At 36.1% G+C, this 16,086-nt stretch overlaps 1 protein-coding gene across 2 annotated transcripts; it reads left to right on the top strand.

Moving 5' to 3' along the window:
• The first annotated feature begins 2,196 nt into the window (after positions 1-2,196).
• On the top strand, positions 2,197-15,493 carry nup50 (nucleoporin 50). 2 transcript variants are annotated; one of them, XM_088072977.1, is made up of 8 exons: positions 2,197-2,363; positions 4,276-4,349; positions 5,082-5,165; positions 5,558-5,762; positions 8,290-8,949; positions 11,283-11,367; positions 11,872-11,990; positions 14,502-15,493. In XM_088072977.1, the coding sequence occupies exons 2-8, from the start codon at positions 4,281-4,283 to the stop codon at positions 14,699-14,701; spliced, it is 1,422 nt and encodes a 473-aa protein (XP_087929103.1). In that variant the 5' UTR covers positions 2,197-2,363; positions 4,276-4,280; the 3' UTR covers positions 14,702-15,493. The 2 variants fall into 2 exon arrangements, with proteins under 2 accessions (XP_087929103.1, XP_087929102.1); XM_088072976.1 differs by having other exon boundaries at positions 4,271-4,349.
• The last annotated feature ends 593 nt before the right edge of the window (positions 15,494-16,086 follow it).

Here is a 16,086-nt window from a genome sequence, read left to right as displayed (position 1 = left end):
AATGCTTTATAATTGGCCCTGAATCGATCTGTCTGTCTGTCACCTTTTTCTTCTTTTTCCAAAAAGAAGATTGGGTCTAAGGGACTGTTTTTTATTTATTATTATTTTTATTTGTATATTATTATTATTATTATTATTATTATTATTATTTTACAATTATTTGTTTTATTGAGTGAGCACAGTTTAAAATACAGTACATTTCATATATATATATATATATATATATATATATATATATATATATATATATATATATATATATATATATATATATATATATATATATATATAATTAGATTTTTTTTCCAGGTAGTCAGATTTTCTTGTGCTTTTTAATAATTTCTTGCCAATTTTTCGGTCACTGTGTTTTTTTTGGTTTTTTTTAAAATAAAAATAAGAATGAGCCCAATGGACTGTTCTTTATTTGTCATAAGTTTGTCTTTTTTGTTTTTGATTTTATTTTGACCCACTCCAAAACTACACATATTTTACTTTTAGCCACCCTGAGTGGCTCGGGGAAAATGCATTAAACGTTCATCCCAAGTGATGTCTTCAAAGATTCAGAAATTTAAAAATCCAATGAAAATGTCTGTTTTACAGTTTTTGGCTGTTATAAAAAGTGGGATTTTCTTCAAAAAACTCTTCCAGATGTTGGGAAAAAATTTCAGGGTCGTAGCAAATAAATAAATGTGGTCAAGCAAACAATATTTCCCTCTGAAATAAAATGCAATAACTCAAGTGAAGAGCAAGAACAAAGTAGGTCAAATCACACACTGACTTCTCATTAAATCCAAAACGTGTAAACAAAGCAGTGCATATATCCATAAATACCTGACATGTTTGTTTAAGTGTTTGAAATCATTAACCCCAAAAAAAATCCCTTCTTTTTGCCGCCTTTGCATTTTTACAAAGAACCAAATGATCACCGTCATTTGGTTCTTTGTAAAAATGCATTATGCCGCTCCAGTGTGTGATTTTAGACAGCATGCCGGCATTGCAGAATCAAAAGAGGCTTAATGGGCGCAACACATTAGCATTAGCCTCTGGTGTGACTTATAACATATGCATTGGCAGCGCTTTCTAAAAATTGTCACAGGCATAATGTCAATTACAATAATTTACCGTCTCTGTTATATGGCGGCTGATCTTGTCCTCTGCTCGGAGTGAAAGGAGCTCCTGAATCTCACTGTTTAGTTTGCAGACATCTACAGCCGCCGTTCTTTGTCTTTGAATTTGCCGCAATGCTAACAGCTGCTTTTTAAAATCTTTCACGGTGGGTCACATGCTTAAAATGTCGTCAAAACGTCACACTCGTGCTGCCCAGGGTCACGTTTATCTGGGTTTACATCCGGGTTCGCTTTTCTTGTGCTGCTTTCAGATGCTTTTCACAAGTAGGCGTATTTAAACCTTTGATTCTTGAGAAAATATTTATTATTTCTTGGAAAAAACAACAAGCAACTGGGTAAGAAATGTTCTGCAAATTGCAATTGCATTTATCAAGGGAAAATGTTGTGGGGAAAAATGTCTAAAAAAGACATGAAAAAGCTTGGGAAGATTTTTTTTAAATAATTGTTATAATTAAATATTTAAAAATATTTTACAAAAAATATAATTTTTAATACTTTTGACAAGTCTTCTTTGCCTTGTTCTTTCTTTTTCCCCCTTTCTTTTTATTTCAATGTTTTCAAGTAGCCAGATTTTCTTCTACTTCTTACAAATTTCGTGCTGATTTTTGGGTCACTTCTTTTTTTGCTGCTCATTGCCCTCTTCCCGTGTTTTTAAAAGAAATCAAGCCAGTTTGCATTGGCGCTAATGTCAATCAAACTGACACAAAATCACTACAAAGGGGCAAAACTACTACAAAGAAACACAAAATGACAAAAAAAAAATACTGAAAAGAGACACTAAATATCTACAAAGAAAAACACATACAAAACGATACATTTTGACTACAAAACGACACAAAAATGAGGCTAAAGAACATAAAAAAACTTCGGTTTTAGAGGAGGAGGTTGAGGGGCCTCTTGCATACATGTGCCCAGGGGCCCATTATGTGATAACACGCCCCTGTTTGATCCTCACACCTTTGTGTTTGAAAAAAGAAAAAAAAAAAAGTAGTTTTGGACTACAACTCCCATGGTTCAAGAAAAGCTTCGTCTCCTGCGCATGCTCTGGAAGGTGGGGCGCGCGAACCCATGCGGATATACCGCTATGTAAAATGGCGGCGTAAGCCTCGTTCAAAACACAGTTTTTTTTACCTGAGAGAGCGAGGTGAGCTAACGTCTGAGAAACCCGTCTGCAATACGACGAGCCGCCCGCGGATCACTCAGAGGTAGAGGTTGGAATTTACATTCCTGAAAAAGGTAACTTTAAATCTCAGTAATGAATAATAATTAAAAATCTGCGAGGAGCTAACGTTAGCTTTTATTTAGCATGACGTTAGCCGCTAACGTGTGGGCCCGGTTAGCTCACCGGCTAGCAGCCTGAGGATGGATGATAGACACCAGAATCGACATATTAGAGACGTTTTTACCGCCTCTGCTGTTATAAGTTAATTATTTTATCCGATTAACAGTTAAAATGACTGAAACATTCAGCATTAAATCACCAGAAGGTGATATTTTAGAAAGAAAAGCTAACAAAGTGAAGCTAACGTTTGGAGATTGTTACCCAACTTAGATTCTCGCTGGTTTTATTTTTGTTTATTTATGACGTTTACTGTTAAATAATAAATCTGTAGCCGAGCCATCAGCTCATAAACTATACTTAATATAACTATAAGTTAAATCAGAATACACAAGTGTCAAATTCTTTGGTTATAAAGTGTATGTAAGTGTGAATATAAACTGATTTAATTGACTTTTTTGGCTGTAAAGTTAGTATATTGGAGTTTTTAACTGTTTGTACATAAAGATAACTAAGTTGAATTTGTAAAGGGCTTTTTTGCACTTTTCTTTGATAATGACTGATGAATAAAGCTGTTAATTGAGTCTATATTTAGACAAGCAGGTACATAACATCCAGCCATATTACATAAATCTCGACCTTCATACATCTTAATACACGTTTACATGCAGTTTTATTACCTCTTTATGTACATTTTACCTGTTCTAATCATGCATATACATTTACACCATTATTATAGACATAAATGAATCCACTTTACAATTGAAATACACCTGCCCACTACAAATATTACTTTAAATTTAAGTACATTGTAATTATCCCTATGGCTGGACAATATAGTGAAAATCAGTATCACAGTAATTGTTGCCCAATATCTTGGTATTAGTATTGCAACAATATTTCAGTTTTCTATGCTTTTAAAAAATATTTAAACAATGAGATTTTTTGATAAATAATCACCAGTAATGTGGATATAATTACTAACTTATTGCTGCAATTAATGTGTCATTTTCCATTAATTTGTCCATTATTTGTTTTGATTATTTGGTTGTTTGGTTTAAAAAAAAAAAAAAGAAGTAAAAGATGACGCAGTGTTTCCCAAAGCCCAATATAATGTCCCCCAATATCGTATTTAGTCCACAACTCAAAAATATTCAGTCTACTGTCACAGAGAATTAAAAAAAAACCCCAAATATTCACATCTAAGAAGTTTAAATCTATGAATTTTGACTTTTTTTTTCCTTAAAAAATTACTTAGTCCGATCGATTAGTCATTGCAGTCATAGTAAATGCAGATATCAGAGCAATCTCAGTTTAGAAACTTCTATATAAACTTCTATATTAAACTTCTATTTGACTAATTGTATAATAATAAAAGATTATTTAAGATAAGATAATAAGATAATCTTTAGAAGTCCCACAGTGGGGAAATAAAGAAGAACAATACTATCGTAAAAAATAATTACAAATATAAAATATATTGAATAGTATAAAACAAGATGCAAAGTATAAGAAGAAAACAAAGTGCAAAAACAGTAACATGAAGTTAAAGGTGCCAACAACTCATATATATAAATACAAATATGTACAAACAAATATATACACTAATTGCACATTAATTGTACATTATTAGAGTGTTAAGTAAATACTATAATACTATGTCCCCCTCTGTTTAGTAGAAGTTTTAAGTGGCATTAACTAGAAATATTTAGTACGGCTGCGTCTTTTAATGCTGTTTTAATCGTTTTAAAGCGCTTTGTTGTGTTTATTTTGGGAACATCTGGTTTATTCAGTCCAGCGTGAGCCAGCCGATGGACGACTTAGATAAGAAGCTCACTGTGTTACTTCACTCGGTGTGTTTCAGAGCAGGTGGGATGGCGAAGAGGATCGCTGATAAAGAGCTAACGGACAGGAACTGGGATCAGGAGGAGGAGGGAGAGGAGGTGAGCGGCAGATAAACACGGAAACATTCAACTAATTCAGATTAACGCAGCGCTGCATTGAAATGTTAATATAATGAGAGAAAATGAGTATTATAAACAGAGAAAAAGAGCCATAACCAGGAGAAAAGTAGGTCTTGTGTTATTTATTTTGGCATTATATTTAACCCTTTGAAATCTTGGGGAAAGGGGCAAGATTCCTCACAAGAACGTAAGGTTTGTTTCCTAATTTTACATGAATTTGGTAAAGAAAATGACCTGAAAATTACTTTAGGAGAGAGATAAAATTATTCGAAATGTATTTATTTGTTTTTAAAAATGGGAAAATGTCAAGAAATGTTACAGACATATAAGCACCTGTTTTTGGTATATTTTTATTAATTTCTTTTTTTGATAGTTTTCAGGTCTAAACAGATTTATTGCTATTTAAGTATAATAAATGGCTCTTTCTATGTTTTTGAAAGAAATCAAGCCAGTATGCTCAGATTTCAAAGGGTTAAAGATGACATTGAGGATGGATCAGTAATGTTAAGTTTTAAATTTATGTTGTATTTTTGCCTAAATCTGTATTTACTTGATTCTCAAAGATGTATTAAAGGTGTTATAGCATCTATAAATCCCAAAATCTCCTGCCAGCTTACAGCTTTTTTTAAATTTTAAAATTCAATCTCAGGTTCAGTACATTTGTGATGTGTTTATCCGTATATCTAACCGGAATAATATTTTCTTCATCAGGCTGGAACGTTTTCAGTTGCAAGTGATGATGTGTTGAAAAATCGGGCGATTAAGAAAGCCAAACGCAGAAATATTGGAACAGAGGTAAAAACATTAATGAGCAGATATTTAACTCTTTGATGCTGTAAATAAAATCAGATAAAAAAATGTGATACAGAATTATTATTTTTAGGCATTTTTTTAACACCATTTCCTTTTTTTTAATTAGTTAATTAATTTAAAAAAAAAATTTTTTTATTCATTTTTCCTTTTTTTATGTTAAATTCTAGGAATTTTTTGTCTTTTTCATTTAAAAAAAATCTTAAGTTATTATTTTCATGTTTTTGAAAAGAAAAAATCAGTTGCTCAGGGTTCAAAAGGTTAAACACTCGACGACATCGATTCCTCGTTTTTCTTCTGCTTTTATGTTCATAAACCGATTATTAACCCCTCCACGGTGTTTTGTTAATTCGTTAATTTTCTCTATATTGTTTCAGGGCGAAGGCAGTGGAACCTTCAAAGGTTTTAAAGGGTTTTCTTTGACCACGGCGCCGGCGAGCGGAGGCTCTGCTCCGACGGCGTTTTCAGGTTTCGGGAACGGCGGCGGCTTTAAGGGCCTCAGCGGTCTGACCAACGGAAACAGCAGCACTCCGTCATTCGGAGGCTTCTCATCTCCTGCTGCAACGACTGCTGCTACACCTGGTGAGGAGACAAACTTTGGCTTCAAATATGAATTTGTTGATATTTCTCGGCTGATGTGAAGCGGACGGCACGCTGAGGTGTGTTCCCGCCTGCGTTCGCAGATTATTAGTCACGAGGGAAACTTTCCTCCGGTCAAACAGGCAGAACAGCCACAGCGAGTCTGTGCAGCTGCAGAGGACATGTCTGTCTGTCTGTGGAGGACATGTCTGTCTGTCTGTGGAGGACATGTCTGTCTGTCTGTGGAGGACATGTCTGTCTGTCTGTGGAGGACATGTTTGTCTGTCTGTGGAGGACATGTTTGTCTGTCTGTGGAGGACATGTCTGTCTGTCTGTCTGTGGAGGACATGTCTGTCTGTCTGTGGAGGACATGTCCGTCTGTCTGTGGAGGACATGTCTGTTTGTCTGTGGAGGACATGTCTGTCTGTGGAGGACATGTCTGTCTGTGGAGGACACGTTGTCTGCAGTGAATAACCAGCAGAGAGTCACACTAATACTGTGTTTGTTTGTGTACGGAGAGATTTCGTTTCGGTGTCTGTGGGGATCCGGTGCACAGTGACGTGGTCACACGATGTTAGAAAAAGTGGATTTACTGTGTTTGTCCGAATAAAACTGGACTTTTAAAATACATGTTAGACAGACTGAAAAGGGGCTAAACTGAAAAGGCGTTATTGCGTTATGTAAACAAAGTCGGACTTTAACTGGACTCAGTTTTGCCTCCTCGGTGGTTACAGATTGGGACTGTGTGTCAGTAAAATGGGTCAGGCATTTAAACATAAAAAGTAAACACTGAGGAGGGATTTGTGTGTTTATTTTTGGCGTAGTTGAGGGACACACAACTTTTAAAGGTAGTATTTTACATTGATTTTAAATAAAATCACACCTCAGACACCAATATTATTTTGTAATAATAATAATATTGTGAATTTGGTGCTGATCGTGTAAACAGCACGTTTCTGTGGGATATGCAGATAGTATTTGGACATTCTGCACATTCAGAATACGTGTTTCAGTTGGGTTTTTCTGCAGTTTGTGACACTGTGGTAGAGATGTATGCCCGACAGAAAAACACGTGTTTCTAGTCTTTAACATTATGAAAAACTTGGATTTTAGCAGGTTTTTTGATATGTGCAAATGTCACGACGTTTTTAAGAAGGCGGTTTAAGGAATGAAGGAGGGAAGCTTGAATATCTACAGATTTTTTTAATCATCTTGGAATAAAGAATAGATTGAATTATTGTTAAATATATTTAACGCCTGTTCTTTATTTAAATCTTTCAACTAATGAACACATTTTCTCCTCATGTTGAAAAGCGTTTTTTGTGCTGTCGGTACGTTAGAGTAACAGACTGATTAATGTTAAATCGGAGCCGTCTGCATCACTGCTGCTTTGTTATCGTACGTTATCATGAGCTGTAATTTCATAATCACAATAATAACGGTACATTGCATCCTTATGTGTGGTATTTTTACTGCAGTTTCTTCGCCTCTTAACCCCTCAGAGCCTATGTTCGTATTGTTCTGTGCACAAAATGCACATTTCAAAATCAAGCTTAAATATTCTATATATTTTTTAATCAACATCAGCCCTAATCATATGTATCAAACATTTATTAATTTGCATAACTTTAATCCTTTAAATGCCAAGTTTTTGTCGTGATGTCACTGTTTTTAGATGAAAAAAAACCCCAAAAAATTAAATTATGAATAGAATACATGCTAAAAAGATTTTCTAAAATCACAGTCTGGGATATGTCAGTGATCAGCAGCTACATTGACTGTGACAGGTCACCTGGTGGAAACAGCATGTATTTCCTCCATAAGCCAAATATGGTCAAAATGACCTCATCAGGTGGAAAAAGTCAAAATGACAAATTCAGAGTCAAAAGCCCAGAATGACACCCAGAAATAACACAAGTCCTGTTTTTCTGCTCTGATGGCTGTGGGATCAAAAATGTCAGTTTGAATGGGTTTCAATGGAGCATTTTTTGACCTGAACAGTCTGAATGTAACTATTTAGTTTCCACAGTGTATTTTAGACTTATTGTAGGAGCTGAGCTGCAAATTAGCCGATTTAACAAAAATAAGCCGTATTCACGAACGCAGCCAAAATTATCAAAGAAGCGAGTAAAATGTGACAAACAGACCTTAAGGGTTAAAGCGACTCGTGACCTGATTTTACTTCATAATAAAATCCGCTGACTTGTGTTCGGGGTCTCGACTGTTGACACCTAATGGAGTTGAAAATGTGTTTCATTGTTGAGGGTTCTTGGTTCTGTGTCGGAGCGTAATGGAGCTGAATCAGCTGTGTGTGTGTGTGTGTGTGTGTGTGTGTGTGTGTGTGTGTGTGTGTGTGTGTGTGTGTGTGTGTGTGTGTGTGTGTGTGTGTGTGTGTGTGTGTGTGTGTCTGCTCTCTTTCATTTCACGTCGTGGAGTCGCTGCAGGGCAGGACGGGGGGGCTGCAGAGGGGGGAGGGGGTCTCTCTCCTCCAGCTGCTGTCACGCTAACGCTTCTCCCTTCATCATCTCAGGTCTAACATTCAACGGCCCCGCCTCCGCCAAACCCACCGCTGACATCAGCGCCAAGCAGACCAATGGCTCCACCCCGAGCCCGACTCAAAGCTCGAGCTCCTGCAGCAGCAGCAGCAGTGTCGGCAACAAGGAGTACAGCCGGCAGCTCACCGCTCTCAACTGCTCCGTGCGGGACTGGATCACCAAGCACGTGAACGACAACCCGCTGTGCGATCTCAACCCCATCTTCAGGGATTACGAGCGCCACCTGGCCAGCATCGAGCGCCAGTATGGAGCCGGATCTGCCGACGGGGGCTCTGAGGAGAAGAAGCAGGGAGGGTTGCTGCCAACCACGGCCACCCCTCCTCCTCCTCCCTCGTCCTCCTCCTCAGCAGCTCCAGCCGCCGCCGCCGCTTTGTTCTCCTTTGGCAAAAGCACGACAGAAGACTCGACCCGGGACAAAACCGCCACCGCCGCTCCAGTCAACGCCGGCGTCACGTTTAACTTCGGTCAGAAGGTGGACAGCTCGGTCCTCGGCTCCTTAGGGTCCAAATCGACTCCCCCCAGCTTCTCCTTCTCCTCCAGCGCCTCCTCCAGCCAGACCTCCCTGTTTGGAGCTCCCGGAGCTGCTGCGCCGCTGTCCTTCAGCGGGACCAAGTCCGAGGACGCCCGGCCCGCAGGTACGCCGCCACGAAAATATTCTAACGTCCTCAAATGTAGAGAGGAAGCTGAGAGACTCAAATCTGTCTTGTGTCACAGGAAGTATGAAGAGCCAATTAATCAATAATCTGCCACTTTGATTAATCACTTTAGAGCTGCAGCCATTAATTCATTTAAAGATTTCAATCAATTATTTTGATAAAAAATTGTTTCAGTAAAAACAAAAAAAAAATGTTTTCCTACTTTCTGATAGTAAGTTAAATATTTGGGTTTTGACTGTCGGTCTCACGGCTGTCGCGACGTCACTTCAGATCTGGAAAACTGCGATCTGCGTTTTATTACGTAATTGAGACGTTAAATGTCAAATGATAAAACTCACATTATCAGTTTTTTTCGGGGGGTTCATTAAATGTCAGAAGTTAAAAATATGCGACACGAGTCCAAATAGGCGTCTTTAAATGTTGTTTTTTCTTAAGCTGTAATAACAACTGATGATCGATTAATCGATCATTAAAATTTGAATCAGCACTGAAGTGATAAAACCGATCACCTGTTCCAGATGGTTTTTTTTTGTTGAATAACTGTCAGGCACGTTAAAAATATGCGAAACACGTTTCCAGAGTCAGACGTCGTCCTCAAACGTCTGTTTTTTTAAGAAATAATTACAGTTAATTGATGATGATGATCAAATAAATCGGTCGTTAAAAATGTAATCAAACCTGAAATGTAATCGATTAGTCAGCGTATATACAGTTTGTTGCTGTGAGCTTTGATTGAGGAAAAAATAGCATTTGTTATTGTCGAGATAAATGTTTTTCAGTAATGATTAATTGATTAATCGATAGTTAAATTCATAGAAACTGTTTGATTTGTAACCCTGCTTGTTTGATATGAAGATATGTATCTTGCTTTTTTACTGTTGGACGGTTTTGAATTATTTGGGTTTTGCGACTGTCGGTCGCTCGAAGCCATCATGACGCCACTTTGAGATCTGAAAGATTTCGATTTCATAACGTGATTGGGACATAAACGAATGATAAAACTAATCATCCATTATCGATTTTTTGGGGGGTTCGTTAAATGTCAGAAGTTAAAAATATGTGAAACGATTTTCCAGAGACCAAAATTATATCTTCAAATGACTGTTTTTTTCTTTTAAAGTTGTTAAAGGGATATTAATAAGTTGTGATTGATTAATCGGGCGTTAAATACGTAATCCAACGTGAAATTTAGTTGATTAATCGACAGGCTGTGCAGTGCTGTCAGAGTATATTTAATATATTTCAACATTTTCATGTTTTTTTTTTGTTTTTTTTAAACGATTGTTAATTTTATCAATAATCAATTAAGGAAAGTGCTTAAAATTTGCCGCCCTACTTCGTAAATATGAAGATCTGCTGCTTTTTCTTTCTTCATGGCAGTATTTAAAGTATTTGGGTTTTGGACCGTCGGTCGTGACGTCACACTGAGATTTTGAAAATTTAAAGTTTAAATTACATCATTAAAAATCTGTGAATTTCCTTCAAACGAACTTAAACCGTCAAATGTAAAACTTTCGTCTGTTTCAGCTGATTTCTTTAAAATTCATTAATTATCAGTCAGAAGTTGAAACGCTAAAACGTTTCAGTCCGAGCTGCATCTTTAAACGTTTTGACAGTTTTTAATGATAATAATTTATTGATAATCGCATTAGCAAAGCTTTTATTCCTCAAATGTTTAATCGATTATTAAACTGTGGATCAGATTTAATCTGCACATACGGACAGACGCGACTGTAATCTGGTCGCGTAAAATTTAAACGTGGACGATATAAACGGCAGTTTAGAAGCAGGTGAAAGATGATTTAAAAACTCTCTAAAAAATCTGTTCAGTTTATCTCCAAGAAAAAGAAACTGAGAATCTAAACTTTTAAGAGGCTGCAAATTTTTTAAATTTTCATATAAATCAAACAAATTGTTGCTAATGTATTTTTAATTATATTATTTATGTATTGCTAATTATCAGTCTCAATCCGTGTGTGACGTAACTCTAGCATTTTTTCAGGTGATATCCTTTTTTTTTATTTTACTTTTTATTTTTTGTGCTATTTTTTCAGATCATTTACTAGTAAATTTTGAGTAATTTCTTGTGAAGTTACTCGTCGACTTCTCCCAGTGTTTTTGAACGAAATCCAGCCAATTCGCAGAAGCTTCAAAGGGTTAAAAATGACCCGATTATCAAAATAAATGCTGATTAATTTTCTTTTGATGGATTAATCATTTCGGCTGAAGTCATAAATATCTAAAGTTTCAACTTTTAAATGGTGAAGTCGGTCATTTAGTGATTTTAATGAATCATTTATGTTTTTTTGCAGACGAGAACGGAGACGAGGAGTCGGAGGAGCCGCCCAAACCGGAGGTCAAAGAGGTCAAAGAGGACGACGCCTTCTACTCAAAGAAGTACGTCTGACGGTTTATTCCTTTATTGTTGTTTATAATGTTTAAAAGAAACCGATCTCTCATACAGGTGAAACTGAGCCTCTTTTCAGATGTTTAAATTGAACCATTTTTAGAGCCTTAACCCTTCGAAACCTGAGAAAAAATGGCTACGTTTCTCTCAAAAACATGGGAAGAAAGCAATAAACGACGAAGGAAATGACCCAAAAAATGACGAGAAATTTGTGAAAAGTACAAGAAAATTACCTTAAAAATAGCAAAACAAAGAAAGGAAATTTGAAAATTACAAAAAAACAAATAATTGTGTAACATTTTAAATACGTTATTATGTTAAATTATATAATTTCACTCCTTAAACATTTTCTAAATCGACTATTGTCTTGCAGTTTTCCTCATATTTTATTTATTTTTTAAAGAAATCGATTTTCTCAGAGTTCAAAGGGTTAAATTCTTGTGAACCGCTTTGGTCTTTACGTACGTGTTAATTCATACGTGTTTGTGTTTCAGGTGTAAACTTTTCTACAAGAAGGACTCGGAGTTCAAAGAGAAGGGAGTGGGAACTCTGCACCTCAAACAGATCGAGGACAAAAAGACGCAGCTGATCATCCGCGCCGACACCAATCTGGGTAAAAACATCCGAAAAACACGCCGAGCTTCAGCTTCAGGAGGCGCTGCTGTGACAGAGATCCGTTTTTAACTTATTCTGGACTAAAACTGCAGATCGACGCAAACAAAATGCACACAAGTTTGTTTTTTAACAATTTGAGACATTTGACATGTAGCTTTTTTTCCTCATAAACGTGGGAACAAAGCAGTGGACTTAGCAAAAAAATTGTAAAAGAATACATTTTTTTTTTAAAAAGCAAGAAAATAACCTGGAAATTTGCACAGAAATGGAAAAACATGGGAAAGCAAAACAAGAAAATGGAAAAAAAACCAAAAAAACTTAAAAATCATAATTCTTAAATAATAATTTTTAAATATATGATTATGATAATTGTGATTTTTTAAAATTAATTATAAAGGCTTTTAAAAATAAAAATCTAAAAATAATTTTCTTAATTTACTATTTATAAAAATAACTTTTGGGCCATTTGTTTCCAGGTTGTTGTTTTTTTTTGTTTTCTTTTAAATTAAAAATTATTTCCTAATTATTTAAATTATTTCCTCATTTTTTGCTGAGATTTTTCTCAGAGTTCAGAGGTTGAAATTTACGTGATTAGAGGTCGTTACCTTTTTTTTCTTTTACAGAAATTTTATAATTCGATAAATTTCTGCTCAGCTCTTTGTCATCATGCTGCTTTCAGCATTTTTGAACCCATGAAAAGCCGATTTTTACACATTTGGTATAAAATGTCAATAATATCACCAGCAGACGTGTTTTTATATTTAAATAAAGTCGTATTGTTTAGTTTACAGCCCAAAAAACCCGAAAACGTGTGAAGGAAACTTTTCTTACTTTGTGTCGATCAAACAAAGAGCAGGACGACGTCAGAGAGGCGAAATAAAATCCGCTCCGAGGATCAGCAGCTCGTTTTTAACCGAAAATCAGACTTTTTTTCTTTGTCTGGAAACTGAACGATACTTTAAACGTCCTCGTCCTTCTGTCCCTCTGTGTCTCTGTCCCTCTGTGTCCCTCTGTGTCCCTCTGTGTCTCTGTCCCTCTGTGTCTCTGTCCTCATTGCTCTCAGGTGTGTCTCGTTATCTTCCTCCCTCCTGCTGCCTTCTGGATGCAGCAGGAGGGAGATGAAGAAAATGATCTTTAAAATTGGTTTTAAAAAAGGAGAATTATTATAAAATAATCGAGGAAAACTTTATTTATAATCATTCTGAGTACATGTTTAAAATTCTGTTACAAAAAAAACCCTTTTTTAAATTTTCAGCATTTTTCAAAGTCATGTCTTTAATTTATTTTCCAACCTTTTTAAAATTATTTATTTATTTTTAACCCTTTTTTTGCCTTTTTTCAGGTAATTTTCTCGCATCATTTCACTGTTTTCTTGCTGTTTTTGGGCCGGTGCTGCTCTTTGCCTTCTCGTGTTTTTGAGGGTCATTAGCTTATAAAATGAGCTGAGGCGACGTATAAAACCGTTTCCTGCTGCACGTCTGGTCGCACACTCGATTTAACGTTCTTATCGAATCATTTTGGGTTTAAAATGTAAAAAAAAAGAAAGACGGTTTCAGCTCACGAGACAAAAACAGAAAATCAGACAGATGTTTTTTTCTCCTCTTCGTCTTCGTTCTGTCGAAAGTGTTTTTCAGCCGAAGCTGCTGAATCATTTAAACGCACATAAATATTCAGTGGGTGAACTGGCAGCAGACAGGAAGCAGTTTTCCATCAGCTGACGGCGATCACACGGCGCCGCCTGCTGGTCAAACACGGGAACTGCTGCTTCCTGCAACACAGCAGGCTGAGCGGCACCGAAGGGTTAACACAGAAACGAAATCCAGTTACCAACAAATGATCAGAGATTAAACGATGCCTGTTAACAGGAACGTTAACCCTTCAAAACCTGGATCCCCTTTAGACGTCTGAAGTATTTAAACTTCTGAAAATGCAGAAAATGAGTTTGTTTTCTTTTGAAAATTTAATGAAAAAGTCGACGAGCAGAGTTTTATTTTTATTAACGGGTTTATTAAGAATATTTTTTAATTGAAAATTGATAATAAACAGGATTATATATGTAAGCACTTTTTCCAAAGTTATTTACTTTTTTAAAAAAAATATTATTTTTATACTGTTTTTGTTTTTTCAGATTTTCTGCTTATTGTTTGAAACTTTCACTAATGTTTTTCTTTTTTTTGGGCCATGACTTTATAAGTTTCTTATCACCTTATACCCTTTTTTTTTTTTTTACAGGAAATCAAACAAATTGTATCAAAGGGTTAATTGTTTGTAAAAGGAGTTCAGGTGAAACATTTGCAAATAGAAAATTTCGGGCTTGGAAAAGTTTTGGAAAAGTCATGGAATTTTGATTTACGAACTTGAATAATGGCACGTTTTAATTTTTTTAATTATTATTTTTAAAAGAAACATGGTTTCGAAGGCAAAAACTTAATTTTTACAAAACTAAATAAATAAAATTGCTATTTTTTTTTCTTTAAAAAAATCCTGACTGTCGACTTTTGTGTTTCAGGAAACATCCTGCTGAACATCATGGTGCAGGCGAACATGCCGTGCTCGCGAGTCGGGAAGAACAACGTGATGGTGGTGTGCGTCCCCAACCCGCCCGTCGACGACAAGAACCCCACCAGTCCCGTCCCCCTTCTGATCCGGGTCAAAACCGCCGAGGACGCCGACGAGCTCCACAAGACCCTCGAGGAGAAGAAATGCTGAACCCCCCCGCCCCCCCTCAGACCCTCCGGACTCATCGACCTCATCACGCCGGTTTTACCCACACACACTCACACACACACACTCACACACACTCTCACACACATTTGTACTTAACTGGTCAGCCACCTCTCTGTCCCACTTTAAATTGGTCGTCATACTGTGAAATCGTTTTATTTTGAATCACGAATATCAGAAGCAGGTCGTCTACATTCCTCCCGGTCCGACGCTGCTGCTGCTGCTGTTTTATTCGAGGAACACGAACGACGTTTTCTTATCGGTCTCGCCGTTTCCATCCTACTGTTTTAATTTGGTCGTCGAGTGACTGAAAGTGACGAATTCTTGGCGCGCGATCCTTAACCGCCACTCAGTTATTTTTGGGGGGAACCTCCAAATAAAACGGTCCAGTCGATTTGGTTTTACAAATTAAATACTCGCAGTAACAGTTTTTTTTTAATGAACGTGTCGAGGATTTAGTGCGTCTGCTGAGTGTTTTTGTGCTCTGGAAACTATTTATTGTGACGGCAGGATTTGTACTCTTCACTGATTGAACCCCGTGTGAATGTTTCCCCCCTCGCAGAGCTTCTGAAAAAAAACGGTGTGTGTGTGTGGAAGGGAAGTGTGAAACGGACCCGTTCTTTTTATTTTCTGTAAACGTGGACTCTGTTGTTTTCCAAGTGTCCTTTGTGTGGCCTTCGGCTCGGCCTTCGAGATGAGGCATGCTGTCATCGTCTGAGAACATTTGTAAAGACATTTATTGGGGAATAAAAGGAAACAAACAAACAAACAAACAAACGTCTGCTGCTTTTTTAATTTTCACACTAAAAATATCACGCAGCTGCTTTATTAACAAACATCAGCTGTGACTGTGAGGAGATTTTAGGTGCTGGAACTAAATTAAGTACATTAAAATATGTTTTATGTTTTTTTCAGTCATTGAAAACCTGCCTGGAAAAGCTCTGGGAAACTACATATACCCTGAAAGTTTTGGAAAAGTCATGGAATTTTGTGTCACAAACCTGATGTGTTCAAAGATTGTTTGAAATTTAAAAATCCAACCATAATTTCTTTTTTTGCTGTAATACTTTTTTTAACAAAAACATGGTTTTAAAGGCATCTTTTGTTTTAAAATCGCACCTTTCTTTTGTATTGGAAAGGAAAAAAATGCAAAAAAAGGAAATTGCCCAAAAAAACAAAACACACCCATTGTTTTTGAGTTACATTATAAAAATGTAAAAAAAAAAAAATAAATAAAAATAATCAAATTATTAAAGAAAAGCCAATTTAAAAAAAAAATGCCAAAAATGTTAAGAAAAAAAGCCAACATAAAAAATAAATAATCAGCAAAAATTATTAAAGAAAAAAATAATTCTGCAAAACCTTTTAAA

The sequence above is a fragment of the Plectropomus leopardus genome, chromosome 22, assembly GCF_026936395.1.
Source record: "Plectropomus leopardus strain MGB_pleo_1.0 chromosome 22, ASM2693639v1, whole genome shotgun sequence".
NCBI lineage: Eukaryota > Metazoa > Chordata > Actinopteri > Perciformes > Serranidae > Plectropomus > Plectropomus leopardus.
This window is presented reverse-complemented; position numbering and strand designations above follow the sequence as displayed.

Coding starts and splice junctions, on each gene's coding strand:
- nup50 (XM_088072977.1), top strand. CDS start 4,281: ATGGCGAAGAGGATCGCTGATAAAGAGCTAACGGACAGGAACTGGGAT. Junction 4,350..5,081: donor AGGAGGAGGAGGGAGAGGAG/GTGAGCGGCAGA, acceptor TTTCTTCATCAG/GCTGGAACGTTTTCAGTTGC. Junction 8,950..11,282: donor CGAGGACGCCCGGCCCGCAG/GTACGCCGCCAC, acceptor GTTTTTTTGCAG/ACGAGAACGGAGACGAGGAG.